General features: G+C 47.1%; 1 protein-coding gene across 1 annotated transcript in view; it reads right to left on the bottom strand.

The window, feature by feature from the left end:
• LOC125357095 (prolyl endopeptidase) overlaps positions 1-14,795 on the bottom strand; it is a 95,605-nt gene extending 80,810 nt beyond the window's left edge. The window contains exons 1-2 of the mRNA XM_048353756.1: positions 14,619-14,795; positions 8,153-8,227 (exon numbers count right to left, since the gene is read on the bottom strand). Of these exons, the coding sequence (XP_048209713.1) occupies positions 8,153-8,227; positions 14,619-14,663 (120 nt within the window). The 5' untranslated portion in view covers positions 14,664-14,795. The remainder of the gene's footprint in view (positions 1-8,152; positions 8,228-14,618) is intronic.
• Positions 14,796-16,142: the final 1,347 nt, after the last annotated feature.

Genomic DNA, 16,142 nt, shown 5'->3' with positions numbered 1-16,142 from the left:
GAAATGTGAAAGACAAGTCCCACCTTCCCTACCACAGAAGGGCAAACATGATCAGGGAAGAGCAAATGACCTAAGAGACAGAGAGAGACAAGCTCCCAAAAATACCACACACGCTCCTAGATCAGGCCATACCTAATGCACACACTGTCTTCCAGTAATATGAGCTACCTAGATGGATCCTACTCTCACAGCTGTGTGGCACTGGGTTTCAGGCACTGCTAATCAAGAGGTCTGGCTAGTACTACTCTCCTTAACTTGCTAGGCAAGGTGAGTACAGACAATCAGGAGTAGGCTGGGAAGAGGGAGTTGACCAGATATTGGCTCGAGGGCTGAAAAGGAAGCCTAGAAAAGGAGTCTACCCTAAAGGAGTTCATCATTATATGATCAAAGAAAAATTAAATCAAATATTCAAATAAAAAAGACAAATAGAAAATAAAAACCTAATGAACTAGCCAGTACTAGTGACTCATCCCTGTAATCCCAGCAGCTCAGGAGACAGAGATCTGAGGATGTTAAGTTTGAAATCAGCCCAGACAGAAGAAAAATCCACTAGGAAACCATCTCTAATTCACCAGCAAAATCCAAGAACTGGAGTCAAGTGACAGGAGTGTCGGCCATGAGCAGAAAAGGCCAAGTGAGATCTTCAGTCCCTGTGTTCAAGCTCTGGTATTAGCAAAAAAGGAAAGAAAGAAAAAAAAGAAACTAATGAGCTAGAAAAAAATTAAAAATAAGCTGGGCCCTGGTGGCTCACGCCTATAATCCTAGCTACTCAGGAAGCTGAGATCTGAGGATTATGGTTCAAAGCCAGCCTAGGCAGGAAAGTCTCTTAATTCCAATTAACCATGAAAATACCAGAAGTGGGAGCTGTGGCTCAAAGTGGTAGAATGCTAGTCTAAGAAAAAGAACTGAGTTATAGCACCCTGGCCCTGAAGTCAAGCCCCACAGCTGACAATAAATAAATAAACAAAAATATAACTTATGTAGGAATCCTTCTTGAAATTTCTTTGAGCAAATGGGGGGGGGGGCGGGGAATCACATTCAGTCAAAGCTATGACTAAACTGATCAAGGAAAGGAGAGAGAAGTTTCAAATACTCAAAAATAGAAGTAACAAAGGAAGGTACTTACTGAGAGGAAAGTAATTAAGACAGAATATTACACATAACTTTGTGCTATTAAATTTTAAAATCTCCATGGAATGGAAATTTTCTAAGAAATACAAATGATTGAGATTGATCCAGAAAGAAAGATGTGAACATGGCAGTACTCTTGAAAGAAAATGGAGAGAAAAGCTTAAAAATTAATCACAATAAAAGGACTTGTTTCAAAAGATGAGAACTTTCAAATTATCAAAAAGTGTAATTTCCAAGCTGTTTAAACTATTCAGTGGAAATGTAATGGTGAGCATGTATTAAATACTTCCTGTGTGCCTGTTGCTTTGCTGAATGCTTCAAAAACAGTGCCATGTAATTTTACTACAAGTATGTGAGATGGTTTTCTCCAAATTACAAGGAAAGAAAACTGAAGCTGAGAGAGACTAAAAACATGACCACACAACTAGTAAAATTGTAGAGCCAGAATTCAAACTTGTCTTTTGACTCCTAAAGTTGTTCATTTTATGATTATGGAAGGATGATAACCATCACTCCTCTGGAGTTGGAGGTCTCTCAGGGTGTGGGTTCTCAGGAGATGCTAGAGGGGATGTAGCAGAAACGTCTGGGAGGGAGGGAGAAAGAGGGAAGCTGCTGAGTGCCTTAAAGGCAAGCCTGGCCCAGGGCGGTGTCACGGGGATAACAAAGAACTAGGAGAAAGGGAGAGATTTAAACCCAGACTTTAAGACCCAAGGAACCACCTAGGGAGGAGAATAGATTTCCAAAGAGATCAGGTGCTCCAGAAGCCCAGTTTGGGCTTTCTGGCCTGGCCTTGGGTGATTTCCATCACTGAGCACTTTTCCCCAGGGCCCTTGCACACCGAGGCAGCAAACAGGTTTTAGGTGGCTAAATATGAAAGAGAGAGAAAGACTGAGGGGTGTCAATTATCTTTGACTTTTTTCTAACCCACGCCTTGTGTAATCCTAGCTACTCACGAGGGTGAGATATGAACATAGAGATTCAAAGTGGCCTGGGCAGATACATTCCAGAAATTCTTATCTCCAATTAACCAGAAAAAAAGCCAGAAGTAGAGGTAAGACCCAAATGGTGGAGTAGCAGTCATGTACAAATAGATGAACACACAGGCAATCAGTTCCAGGGTAAACATAGCAGGCCAACAGAGAGAGACAGAGAGAGGCAGAAACAGACACCGAGACAGAAACAAAATCAATAAAAGTTTCTTTCCTAAAGATGCTGTATCTAGCTGAGGTGGGTACTGATGGCTCACAATTACAATCCTAGCTACTTAGGAAGCTCAGATCCAGGGCATAGCAGTTCAAAGTTAGCCAGGGCAGAAAAGTCCACTGGTACTGCCAAAGGGGGATGGGGGGGGATTCTATACCCAAGGCCAAGGTCAACATTTTTCACAGAATAACTGTTGATTATTAAGGTTGAGACTGAGGAACTACCTGCAGGGAAAATGTCAGTACTACCTACTTTCTTTAAGCATTCATTAGTGGTCCAAGGTTGGATTTTCTGCAATGGAGCTTTTCTTGACAGTAAGCACATGGGCTGGCAATCCACTTGAGATGGGGCTCAGCCTCCCTCTGTGATTTCCAACAGCTCGAAGATGAGATGACTTGCTGTGTACCATCCCCAGTGCTCCCAAGCTAGCGTGCTAAGCCCAGGCCCGCACTCACCCCTTAGGAAAGCATACCTGCCTCGTTTAACCTAACAAAGCACAGAGGCACAAGAGACACTGAGGACTGAAGTCAGAGGGCAGAGGAGGAGAAAAGGGAAGAGGAATGGAGGGCAAGGCAGGGCAGGCAGGAGGAGGGATGGAGGTGGAATGTCGCACACAAAGCTGGGCCTTTGGGGCAGCCACCCTCCCCGCTCCTACCCTCCAAACCTGTCTAAACGGGACAGAAATTCCAGGTAACTGTCTTGTCACTACAGGTCCCTGGGGTTCTACCGAATCTTTTTCCTGCTTGGCACAGAGCATCTAAGGGCAAGCAAAAGTCCAGGGCTTGCCAATCAAGATTCTCTGGGGACATGGGGACTTGAATGAGGGACAGAGGGCTGGATGAAGGAAAACCATGGATCCCATTGGCATGGTGGGTGAGAAGTGGGGTTTGTGCACTAGAGCCCGGGCATTACCTGCTTCCTGCCTGTGGCAAGGGTGGCCCTTGCCTCTCCCACCCCCAGGAGCTGCCCTCAGACCCTTCCCATAAACGTAGCCAGAAAGAGTTTCTGCTGCTTCCATCACAACCTTGCGGGAGAACAGGCAGAACAGTACTTAGCAGGGAGGAGTGGCCTGCCACCATTAACTTCCTCATACCTTTAATTATCCCATGCAGAGATCAAAAGGAATTTGTACTCCATAAATACATAGCTCGAGTGAGAATTTATAAGTATGTTCACAAACTGTAATGAGGATAAACTTTCCCACAGGAGGTAATGAGGCACTTGAGATATGTGAAGTCTTGAAGGTGGTGACAATACATGCTAAGATGTCTGCTTAAAGTATTTCCTGTCTCCACTATAGAAGGGTGACTAACAGCAGTATTTCTCAATCCAGGTCCTTCCCCTGAAGCAAGAAGGAATGGGTAGAAGGATGGTTTACAGACCTGCTTTGCCAGAGGGCTCACAATGTACTAACTAAAAATGGATGCCATTGGCTGGGCACATGTGGTTTATGGATGTCATCCCAGCTACTCAGGAGACTGAGATCTGAGGATTGTGGTTCGAAGCCACCCCAGGCAGAAAAGCCCACGAGACTCTCATCTCTAATTAATTACCAAAAAAAAAAAAAAAAGGCAAAAGTGGAGCTGAGGCTCAAGTATTAAGAGTACTAGCCTTGAGCAAAAAAAGTTCAAGGACAGCACCCAGGCAGACAAGCCCAAGACCCAGCAAAAAAGGGGATGGGGGGAAGCATGGTATTAAGTACCTTAAGGTAATCTTTGACTCTTTGGCCCAGTTTAATCCTCAGGCTCTGAAACACTGAAACTACATTTACAACCCAGAGTTCTACTGAAAGGGCAATGCTGAGAGGGTATCGTTCTTTTTTTTTTTTTTTTAAATCTACAATTCAAAAGGAAATTTGGTCAAGTTTTATGAATGAAATAGAATCTTAAAAGTTCAACACTCCAGCCAGGTGCTAGTGGCTCAGGCCTGTGTTGGGGCTTCAGCCCTAGTACTTGCAGCAAAATATTAAAAAAAAAAAATTAAGTTCAACATTCTAAGTAACTAGGGGTATGGAGATAGACCTGGAGTTGAAGTCTAGGCAGAGCTCTACCACTTGAGCCATACCCCACCCCCACCCCATCCTTTTTACTTTTACTTATTTTTCAGATAGGATCTCACTTTTGGCTAGGGCTAGTCCACTACCAAGCCTCTACCTGTAGCTCTCAAGTAGCAGTGATGACAGGCCATGGGGCCCTTCTAGGCCTGGCTTATTGGTTGGGATGATATCTTGACAACTCTTTTGAGTTGGCCACAAACCACAGTCCTGCTAATCTCTCCTCCTGATTAGCTAGATTACAGGCATGAGCTATTACACTCAAATTTACTCTTCACAGATACAGAATATGAATCAAAGATCATGTAGCTTCTTATGGTTGTAGAAAAAGGAAAGACCAAGGGTTGCAAGTTGTATCTTCTGGCTTCTGGTCCCATTTGGCAAATACTCTATTAATCCACATAAAAGCAACATCAGAATCTCGTAGGATTCACAAAGACACGATTTCTAGTTTGTCTTGACGTCTTCAAAGAACATAGTAAAGTCAGAGTAGCCTTTTACACCTTTGATTTCCAGTGTGCCTCAGCTCCAACAGTCAGCTCTCCTGGCTGTGTGCTGGCTAACCAGCCCTCCGTGTCACTGACAGTCCTGGAAGCAGGCTTCTAGTTCACTGCTCTCCTCCAGCCTGACAGGGAGGCAAGTGGTCACACACAGTGCTCACCTAGCTCCCCACTGCCTCCTCCAAAGAGGGCTCTGGACCCGTGGTAGAGATGGCACTGGATCCAGGAGACCCAGGCCAGATTCCTACCCAAAACAGAGCAGAACCCCTGTCAGGTGCGGAGCTTTATCCCTTTCAGAGTTAACATTCAAGAACAAAGAGCAAAGAACCAAGCAAATCGAAAACTGATTTCTTCATCACATACAAGGACAGCAACCTGGGAAAGCAGGGACTTACCTTCCTAAGTTTTGATCTCCACTAACCTCTTTGACATGACAAACTATCAGCATGGAGCTAGGCACTGGTGGTTCATGCCTGTAACCCTAGCTACTCAAGAGGCTGAGATCTGAGGATTGTGGTGTTCAAAGCCAGCCCAGGCAGGAAAACCCTTGAGACTCTTATCTCCAATTAGCCACCATAAAGCCAGAAGTGGAGCTGTGGCTCAAGTGGTAGAGTGCTAGCCTTAAGCATAAAAAGCTCAAGGACAGTTCCTAGGCCCTAAGTGCCTAGGCCCCACAACCAGCAGGTACATGCACACACACTCAATATAGAAATTGTACATCCTTTAAGATATCAACCTTTCTTACCAAGGGAAGAAACACTGTTGGACAGGGAACATTTCTAGGTTGCTCATTCGGTAACACGCAAGGGTATCTGTGCTCTCTGCCCCTCACAGCCCCTTAGCAGTTCATGTAATGGGGCTACCTTGTCAGCCAGGCAGTGGGGTAGGAAAAGAAATACCCAATGCCTGACAAAAGAAGATCTATGGTATAGCTTCCTTTGATCCTCTCTGAAACAAATGAAAATTTTATCTTTTTGTTTTAAAAGGAAGGACTTTACATGTTTGTTTTTTCGGATGTTGGTTAAGAGTTCCTTCAGGAATAAGAAAGGAAACGCTATTTTCATTTCGCTCCCTAAGGGCAGCTCACAAGGGAAAAAAAAAAAAAGTCATCAGCTCTATGCAGTTCATAATCTATACCCAAACCCCAGAGTGTCAGTGAGAGACAAACTTCAAGGAATCCCTGACAGGGATTCCTTTCCTGTGCACAGCAACTCTCAGTAACAACTCCTGGAACATTTGGGAAGGAGGCTGGAGGCACCGTGAGGAGTAAGATAGGGAGATGGAGGCTACACGGACACTACTTCTACCTGGATCTTGGAGTTGCAAAACCAGAGACGTAAAGAGAAGACTTTATCACTAAGAGAAGGGAAGCCAAGGCCGCAACGGGCTCGACTGGCAGCTCACAGGTGAAGAAGCCAGTGAAGAAACACTGATTTCCTAGCCGAGTGATCTGAGATGCTGCCCAGATGCTGAATGCCATAGAGACAAACTCCACAGGCCTGACAGTCCAATGCAGGGCAGAGGCAGAATTCCAAGCATCCTTCTGGAGGATGCTCAGGCCTCCCTTAGCTTTCCATGGACATGATACATGGATTTCTGGAAGTCACTGGACTTGGTAAGTAATTTGAGCCTACACACACCGATCTCAAAAAGAAAAGTTTACAGAAACGCCTTGGCTTGCTTGGTTATTTATATCCCAAGAAAACCATCCTAAGTTTAAAGAGCACTAAGTGTAGACCACTTTGACTACACCTAACCTACATGTAGGCTGAGCAGAACCACACACTGAGGAGGAGCTGTGCTTAGCTGTCATTAACAGTACTGCAGGAGAGTCCCATGTCGTACAGGGCTAGCTCAAGGAAAAGGTCAACGTGCACCATTCAAAGTTCCAAGTATGCTCTTGCTCTTACACTGTCAAAAAAACAAACACAAAAACCTTAGGTGAAGCCACCATGAGTCAGGGACTGTCTTTCCCTTGACAGCAGGTATGACTGGGACTATGAGGAAGTAAAGGGAAGAAGGCTGCAATTACACCAAGGAGCATGCAAACAGTGGCTTGTGTGTCTTAAAGAGATGGTCCCTGATAATAGAAGGTCTGAACAAGGCACACCACAGAAGCCAAGAGACCCACTGAAAAGGAGAAAACAGCTGGAAAGAGCCAAAGGCAAGGTGTAAGGTTCGGGAGTTGCTTGTTCACCATGAGAAGTAAGTACACTTACCAAATGGAAATTTAGGAAGGCAGAGATAAAAAAACACAACCATAATGCACATTCATGTTAGTAGAGGAGACACAAAGCCTTGTGTTGGGGTACAGCCACACTGTACTTCTGTACCTTTACTTCTGCAAGTCCCAAAGGACAAGCTGAATGAAAATGCTTGTGGAGCCTGTGTGTTATACCTTAGACTTTCCCCTCAAGGCTAGAGCTCTACCACTTGAGCCACAACTCTACTTCCAACTTTCTGGTGGATAATTGGAGAGAAGTATCTCATGGACTTTCTTCTTATGGCTGGCTTTGTTTTGGACTGGGATCCTCAGATCTCAGCCTCCTGAATAGCTAGGATTAACAGGCATGAGTCACAGGTGCTCAGAGACCTCTTACTGGAGGGTAATATTTTGTTGTTGTTGTTGTTAAAAAACAATCTTGTGCAGTAAACAGATGAGAGACTGTAGTCCCAAAGAACAAGTAGATGATAAAAAGGCAGTCAGGTCAATCTGTGTCTGGCAATGAGGGAAAAAGCATATACCATGGGATTTACTGTAATAGGAGTGGCCTGATTGGTCTTCACCATCACCTAGGCCACAATCACCATGCTCCAACCAAGCTCTTTCCCCAACTCCTCTCCTTGACAAGGAGGCGAGAGTCCAATTCCACTAGCCAGGTGCGCCTCAGGAGTGGCTCTGGGAATCTGAACCCAGCTCTCCAGGGCAGACTAGGGCAGTGGTAGCATAGTAGAGAATACCCACAATATACACAGGAGCTGGGTTACAACAAGCCTGGAAAACTAACGACCCGCAGAGCATTTGACCAGTTTTCCTTTTTAAATGGGGAACACAATCGGAGATTTTAAAGATGCTCAGACTTCTGCAATGGTGACCATACAAGAAGTGGTACATGTGTTCTTACGCACCAAACAATAATAGCATGGGTGGACCAACTAGTATCCATACCAAGAAAACATAGGACAGGAAGGAAAAACTACAGTTAGTGACATCTCGAGTTTGGGGATGATTACTACGGTCATTTTAATTATGAGCCAAAATTACCTTTGTCTGTTCGCTGTCAGGGTCTTCAAGCCATGCGTAGGGGTCACAAATTTTATGTCCATGATAATCTTGTACCTGCAAAAGAAAAATCACGTGTTGAGTAATTAAAGAATAGACTCAATTAAAATTTCTATGTTCTGAATGTAGTGGAGAAGAAAAATAGGAAAGGGACCTGGATACTAACTGGCTCACTGGCAACACTGCCCACATTACCACATGAGCCAAAGTTGGCAGGTTCTCAAAGGTGTCAAGCCACTCTTTATGAAAGACTGTTTTAGCTGGAGAGCAAAGAAAGATGAAAGGTCAAAATGGGAAATGGCTCAGTCTGTACAACTCAAAACAAAGGCCCACTGCTGTGCTAAAGAAACTTGAAAGTGTGCTGTCAGGGACAAAGCACAGAAGGAGACAATACAACGCAGGGTAGCTACCAACACATGTGTGCATGTTCTGTGCCTGCTAAGCTTGCCCATGATGACAAAGTCTCCAGACAACGTTTGCTTTTGTTGTTGTTGTTAGTGGTGGTGGTGGTGGTGTGTGTGTGTACTGAACACACACGCCTATACTGAGGCTTGAACTCAGGGCCAGAAGGCTCTTTCTCCCCTTAACTTTTTCACTCAAGGCTGGTGCTCTACCACTCGGGCCACTCCTAATTCCAGTTCTGAGTCTCATCAACTTCTGCCGGCACTGGCTTTGAACTGCAATCCTCAGGTCTCAACCTCCTGAATAGCTAGACAACAGGCATAAGCCACCAATACCTAGCTACATTTTGCTTTTAGGTCTAAACTGCCCAAACCAAGTTACTACTACTATGTGGTAAATCATGATTCTGCCTTACAGGCAATGAAAGCATTTCTAAACAAAAGTCCTTCTTCTCTTTGTACTGTTAGGGAATACCTCCCTCCAGTTTGTTTACAAGAAGAAAGCACAAAAACCTCACCTATTTAGACTACCCTGATAGTTGAAGAAATAAAATTGTGTTGTATCAGCAGAGCCTGACTGAGAAGTCTAAAGTTCTCCCTGGGGAATTTTTTTTTTTTTTTACATTTTTAAAAAATGATGGGCTGGGGATATAGTCTAGTGGCAAGAGTGCCTGCCTCGGATACACGAGGCCCTAGGTTCGATTCCCCAGCACCACATATACAGAAAACGGCCAGAAGCGGCACTGTGGCTCAAGTGGCAGAGTGCTAGCCTTGAGCGGGAAGAAGCCAGGGACAGTGCTCAGGCCCTGAGTCCAAGGCCCAGGACTGGCCAAAAAAAAAAAAAAATGTTTTTATTGGGCTGGGGATATAGCCTAGTGGCAAGAGTGCCTGCCTCGGATACACGAGGCCCTAGGTTCGATTCCCCAGCACCACATATACAGAAAACGGCCAGAAGCGGCGCTGTGGCTCAAGTGGCAGAGTGCTAGCCTTGAGCGGGAAGAAGCCAGGGACAGTGCTCAGGCCCTGAGTCCAAGGCCCAGGACTAGCCAAAAAAAAAAGTTTTTATTAATTAAATTTTGTTGACAAGGTGTTGTGCAAAAGGGGTACAGTTACAAAATAGGGCAGTGAGTACATTTCTTGTGATTTCTTACACACATTTCTGACAGCACAAATCCCCAGGGACTGGTGGAGGGCCATAGGAAGGAATATGCGGGCCAGTTTATCCTCATTCTCCAGAAAAAAGTCATTATAAAGACTCTTCAAACTCACAGAGTTGAGATCACTCCAATCAACTGAAACTATTGACAATGTCTCTCCAGTCGAGTTTTAATGACCCTCACAGTCTGGCTCAGGCTTATACCAGGCTATAGAGACAAATGACTTTTTAATCTGTCTCCTACTTTTATTCTGTGTGTAGGTGTGGGCCTGTACTGGGGCTAGAATGCAAGGTCTTGGGCTATGGCTTCTCTACCTCTCTCCAAAAGCTGGCACTCTACCATTCTCCAAGCCGCAAAAAAGAGCCTTTCAGATTTGATTGTTAGATCTCAGCCTCTTGAGAAGTTAGGATTACAGGTATGAGCTGTATGAGTCGTGTCTGACTTCGCTTTACTCTAAAGTAGCTGAAAATTAAGCTACTTAGGAAAACAAGCTCTTCTGGAAAAGCAGGATCTGAATGTTGTTCCCAGAGCTACTCAAAGCTCCAGCATGGTCCCTGCTAGGTGAGACTATCTTCCTGGCCTACAGCACATAGCTTTCTGCATGCGTCCTCTGATGCCCCATGAGAAAACTCATGGGAATGTACAGCTCTGAGAGATGTAGCCCTCTGAATCTATTCTCATATGATTGACTGACAGGAGCAACCAGCCTAACACCTCTCCTGCTGTGGCTTCAAAAAAAAAAGAAAATCACCAATTCTCACTCTTATCTCTTGTCAATTTTAGTTGATTATCCCCACTGAATGAAAGCTTTTTAATCTTTCCTTCTCATCTGCAAGTCTTTTACATTTCACACACCTGGAAATGGCTAGCAAGTAGGCCTAAAATAACAACTTTCTTCTTGTCAATACAGAAATCAGAATGATTTAACGCTGTAAAGGATCTTTCAAATCTACCATTTGGAGAATGCTGGCAGGCATAAATTTTGGCAGCCCCGGATGATCCACGTTCAAAGCGGGATTTGGGATTAAAACAACCAGCTATGCCAGTGGCTCACACCTATAATCTTAGCAACTCAGGAGGCTGAAATCTGAGGATCGCAGTGGGAGCCAGTACGGACAGGAAAGTCTGTAAGATTCTTATCCCCAATGAATTATCCAGAAAAAGCCTGAAGTGGTGCTATGGCTCAAGTGGTAGAGCATTAGCCTTGAGTACAAAAAAGCTCAGGGACAGTGCCCAGGCCCTGAGTTCAAACTCCAGGACTAGAAAGAACAACAACAACAAACACCCAGCTAACCTCACACAGACCAGGCACTTTTTTGAGGCATGCTTAGAAATTTACTTTGCTTTTTTTTTTTTTCACTAGAATTCATAATATAGCTAAGTGAACGTACTGCCAAGTGTTTGACCCAAAGTGATGAGTATTTTATTTACTAATATCCACCACCTGTAAGAGGGTTGTTGTTGCTGCTTTAGGGGGTTACAAAATGCAATTCAGAGACATTAAGAAAAAGCAAAGGTCAATGGATTTACTGTTTACACAGAGGTAATTTTGAGTTAAATATTAGGCCATGATGTCATCCACATTAACCCATCTGGTCCTAGCTGTGAGGTTATTATTAACTCATTTTTCCAGATGAGGAAACTGAAGCTGGAGATAGCTAAAAGCAATTGTCTAGGGTCTGAGGGTTATTAAGTACTGGGATGTAACCCACCTGTGGCTCATCTCGAAGCCTGTGGATCCAATGTCATGCTACGCCACTCAGCTACAGAAGCTGGCCAAGGTTCATGCAATGGCAGGTATATGGCTGGATTCTGACTCGGAACCCAGCACAGCCAACACCAAGCTGTCCCCTGAATGGTTACTACTACGGAAATACCTCTGTCATCTGAGATGGGACACTGCTATCTAAAGCAGATGGACTTACTAAAAAGATGTTTAACCAAAACAGGGGAAAGGTTCCTTACAGCACCAAGCAGCCCTCATTGATCTCATCAATTCTGGTACTTTCTTTACAAGGGCATATGCTATAGATGGAGTAGTCTAATGGCCAGGACACTGGAATCCAAGTTACTTGGTACCTAATTCTTCCACCTGAAGAATTAAGTTTGCAAACCATTCCTCACCCTCCCCACCTTCCCACCCCCCGGAGGCTTTAAAAGAAAACCTGCACCTCTGAATCCAGTTCCACAGTCTGCTTTCACCAGTGCCCACTGCCTTCAGCATAAAGTCAAATACACACAGCAGGTGGGACCCATCAAACCTGCCCCCCCACCTCCTCAGCCCCATCCAAGCACATCCATCCATGGATGGTGTGATCGCCAAGTCCTTCCTGCCATCCTGCAAACACACACAATTTCTATTTGTCTAGGCCTGCAAAACGATGGCTATACTTAGTCTCAGGGTCACACTTGTCCTATCTCCCTGATTCAGTGAGCCATCTCCCCACAATGAAAGCTAGCTGCAGTCTTTCCTGTATCCACCTCTTACTCAACGCTCTTTGCCAGATGGTGAGGCCCCCTGTAGAGGTCTGAATTTCATGGACTGCAACATTGAGAATGGTCAATGATGGAGCACAGGAAGAGTCACAGCTTCTAAATTTCTACTCAAGAAGGCAGAAATCCACCAAAAGGGGTTCCTGTTCCAACTGCACACTCAGTAGGAGACTGCTCAGCATATGGTTGAAAGATGCTCAAGGGAGAGTCGGAGCTACAGCAATCTCCATCATATGCTGGTGAGGAACAAACCCATCCTCCAGATCAAAGGCTACAATCTAAGCAGATGCATAAGTGATGCCCAGGGCTTAGTAACCGAAGAAGATCTAGACCAGACCAGAGCTATACTCCCTCAACAACCAGGCTTAAGGTTACCAGGAGCAGTCCCTAGAGAAGAACGAAAGGGTTGAGGATGGGACTTAAAATACAGAACATGTCATTGCTTGTAATATTTTAGATGTCTTTATAGAACACCTACTTAGCCCATGGAGAACACACAGATAACCTACAAGATTTTGGTATCCACAGTGGAGAAAAACTAAGAAATAACCCCTCAAATACACACACACACACACACACACACACACACACACACACACACACGGTCAGAAACTGTTCTTATGTTTTTATTAATCCTGAAAAAAATAGATAGTGCTAGTAGCACCATCCTAGCTACTCAGGAGGCTGAGACATGGAGGACTCGGGTTCAAGGCCAGCTTGAGCAGAAGAGTCCATGTGACTTCATCTCCAAAATAACTGGCAAAACGATGGCCTAGAAGTATGGCTCAAATCGTAGAGTGCCTACCCAGCAACCTAGCGAAGCAGGTCTGAAATCCCGAGTTAAAACCCAGTAACAAATATAAACCTAATAAACAAACAAACAAACAAAAACCCTCAAAGATCCTCAAGGTCTTGGAGAAGCAGAACCAAGACCGTTTCAGGTTTTCCCATCACACACAGTAAGGCTGCCATCAAAGTGAATCTATAGAAACAAATCAGCCCTATGATGAGCACTAAGAGTCAATATATAAGAACAGGGGCCTAAAACTGCTAAGAGATCTGCCCAAAGTCACCAGCTCTGAGCAACCAAACCAGAACCAGGATTAAGGTCTCCTTACTGAATAGCAGGATTGGCTCTAGTCTCACACACAAAGAGAGCAACCCTTCCACCCAAGCAAGAGAGCTTCTTAGGCTGTTTGGGGGTGAATTTAATGAGGAAGCAGCCGAATAATCTGACAAGCATGGTTACCAGATGGTCACTGGTCCAAAAACACCATGAATGCATCATAGGCACTAGGAAATCTTCACTTAAAACACCTCTAGCCTTTTACCCCAAGGTGAGAGGTGTCTCAAGAGTGTGCAGGGGTGCTGGCCTAAATGGGGTCAAAGGAAACATAAGGGCGACTATATTATGCAAAAATACTTGTACTCTGCTTCTATTTTAAGTAATCTGATTAATTTGGCTACTAGTACAGGAATCATGACCGTCACACTTGGAGTCAATCCAACTCTTAAAATGCCAAATGTGTGTGTGTGTGAGGGAGAGAGAGAGAGAGAGAAAGAGAGAGAGAGAGAGAGAGAGAGAGAGGGAGAGGGAGAGGGAGAGGGAGGAAGGAGAAGGGGAGGGAGAAGAAGAGAGGGAGAGAGAGAGGGAGAAAGAGAAACTTGCTAAGAACTTCACTACCCTGAGTTCTCTATAGCTTAGGTAAACAGTTAACTCTTACTAGGCAAAACTTCTTCTGCCTAAGGCCAGCCACCCAGTCCCACTGAGCCTCTCTCCACTCGGCCCCCCAAGCTCCCTCAGGGTGATCACAGTGGCCCCTCACCCCCTCCACTGCCCCCCCCCACCCCCGGAAACCAGTGCCCGCGCGCGGGGCCGGCTGCACGCGGAATGAATGAACCCTCGTGCACTTCCAGATTCCCAAGTTTTACAAGTTTTGCTTTTGCAAATCACACACGATTTCCCACAAAACCCCACCAGCGTGCACTTTCTTCCTACCACCATATTTAAGGGAGAGGCTTCTCCAGTTTTAAACACACACACACACACACACACACACACACACACACACACACACACACACACACACACACACACACAGAGCCGAGTCACCCACTGCCTCCCGCCGGGCCCCGGCGCCCGCCCTTGACCCCACGGATCTGAGGAAGGGGCCACGCGAGTCCGACTCCGCCCGCACGCGGACCGTGACCTCCAAGCCGGGTCCCCGCTCCGCGCCCCCCGGCCGGGAACTGGCGAACAAAGGCCGAGCTGGGAGCCGGAGGACGGCGAGGAGGAGGAGGAGGAGGAGGAGGACGCCGGGGGCGAGGGGCCCGGGCTGCGGGGCTGCGGGGCTGCGGGGTGGAGGAGCGGCGGGTGGGCGCGGCAGGGGTACTCACGGCGCTCTCGTCGCGGTACACGTCGGGGTACTGGAAGGACAGCATGGCCCGGGGCGGGGCGTGGCGGGGCTGTGGCGGGGGGCGCGGGCTCCGGGAGCGGAGAGGGGCGAGCGGGCCGGGCCGGGCCGGGGCGCGGGCGGGCGGCGGGCGGCGGGGCGCGCACGGGCGGACTGGCGGCACGGCGGTGCGCGGCGCGGCGCGGCGCGAGGATGTGCGCCAAGCAGGAAGGAGCTGCGGGCCAGGCCGGGAGCCCCTCCCCGGCGGGCGGGCCCAGCGGCGGCAAGAGGGAGAGGAGGCGCCGTGCGGGCGCCGGAGCGGGCGCACAGCTCCCTCTGCAGGAGCGCCGCCCGCCCGGGGACCCCGCGGCACCGCGCGCCCGCGTGCCCGCGCCGCGCGCGCCCCCGGCCGCGCCCGGCTTGGGGGAACCCCTACCCCCGAGGCAAGCTCTGCCTCTCCCCCGGGCCTCGGCCTCGTGGCCATCGCCCGCCACCTCAGGATCGGGAACCAGTCAGTCGTGCATCCAGATGACCGGGCACGAAACCTCCCTCCCTCTCTCCACCCCAGCACCCCTGGTGGACGCCGAGTGCTTCCGCACCCGGATGATGGAGGCAGCCGTGCAGATGCCCTTCCTGGAGACTTCCTGATGATTAGGGGACCCGGGGTGGAGGGGGTCAGGGGAAGGGGGTCTCTTACTTAACCTGGCTGGTTCCTTCTTCCCGCTCCTGCTTGTGTATGAACACTGAGCACCCCTTACTGCGGTGCCTGGGAAAGAATCGGGGTGGGGTGGGGAGCCAAGATGCTTGACCTCAAACTCACGAAAATAGATTGCATTTCTTCGTCCCTGAGCCAGTGATGGCATGTGTTGTGGGCTTCCTGTGTGGCTCACCCAGAAGAGGTTCTGTCGTGTGAGCCCTAGACTGTTGCTTATTTCCTTCCTGGATTCAAGCCGGGCCTAGGAGAAGGCATGGGTGTGACTAGAAAACTCCTTCCCCCATGCAGTGGGGACATGCACAGTAGCATGCATTTTCTCCGGTTTCACTCGTGCCTCTCGTCTATTCCAGCATCTGTGATCACGGTGACACGGGTGATGATCATTTACCTGTCCCTTGGCCCCTCTCTTGGCTATCGGAGAGCACTGGCAGGGTCCTACATGAACAGTATAAACCCACACAGGCTCTGAGTGTGCACTCCTGATGCCAGCCACCACGGTCCCCTCCTGTCATTTGTGACAGGTCTTCAACAGCATCTCAGGACATCTGACCCGGCAGATCCCTTAATAATTATAATCAATGATGATTGCCTGGGCTTTTAAGTACCAGGAAATTACTTTAATCTTGATGAGACAAAAACTAGTATTTTCTCAGGTATATATTTGAGGCAAACTATGGCAGACTTTTGCCCATTCAGATATACATACATAAGATATTATAGATAGCACCAAAATAAAACCCAGGCTCTGATGCCAACACTTGTTAATCAACTCTGATGACTTTTGTTCTTAGAACTAAGTGGCAGGACCTAAAG

The sequence above is a fragment of the Perognathus longimembris genome, chromosome 9 (assembly GCF_023159225.1).
Source record: "Perognathus longimembris pacificus isolate PPM17 chromosome 9, ASM2315922v1, whole genome shotgun sequence".
Classification (NCBI taxonomy): Eukaryota; Metazoa; Chordata; class Mammalia; order Rodentia; family Heteromyidae; genus Perognathus; species Perognathus longimembris.
Note: the sequence above shows the minus strand (reverse complement) of the source record. Positions and strands in the feature narration are given on the sequence as shown.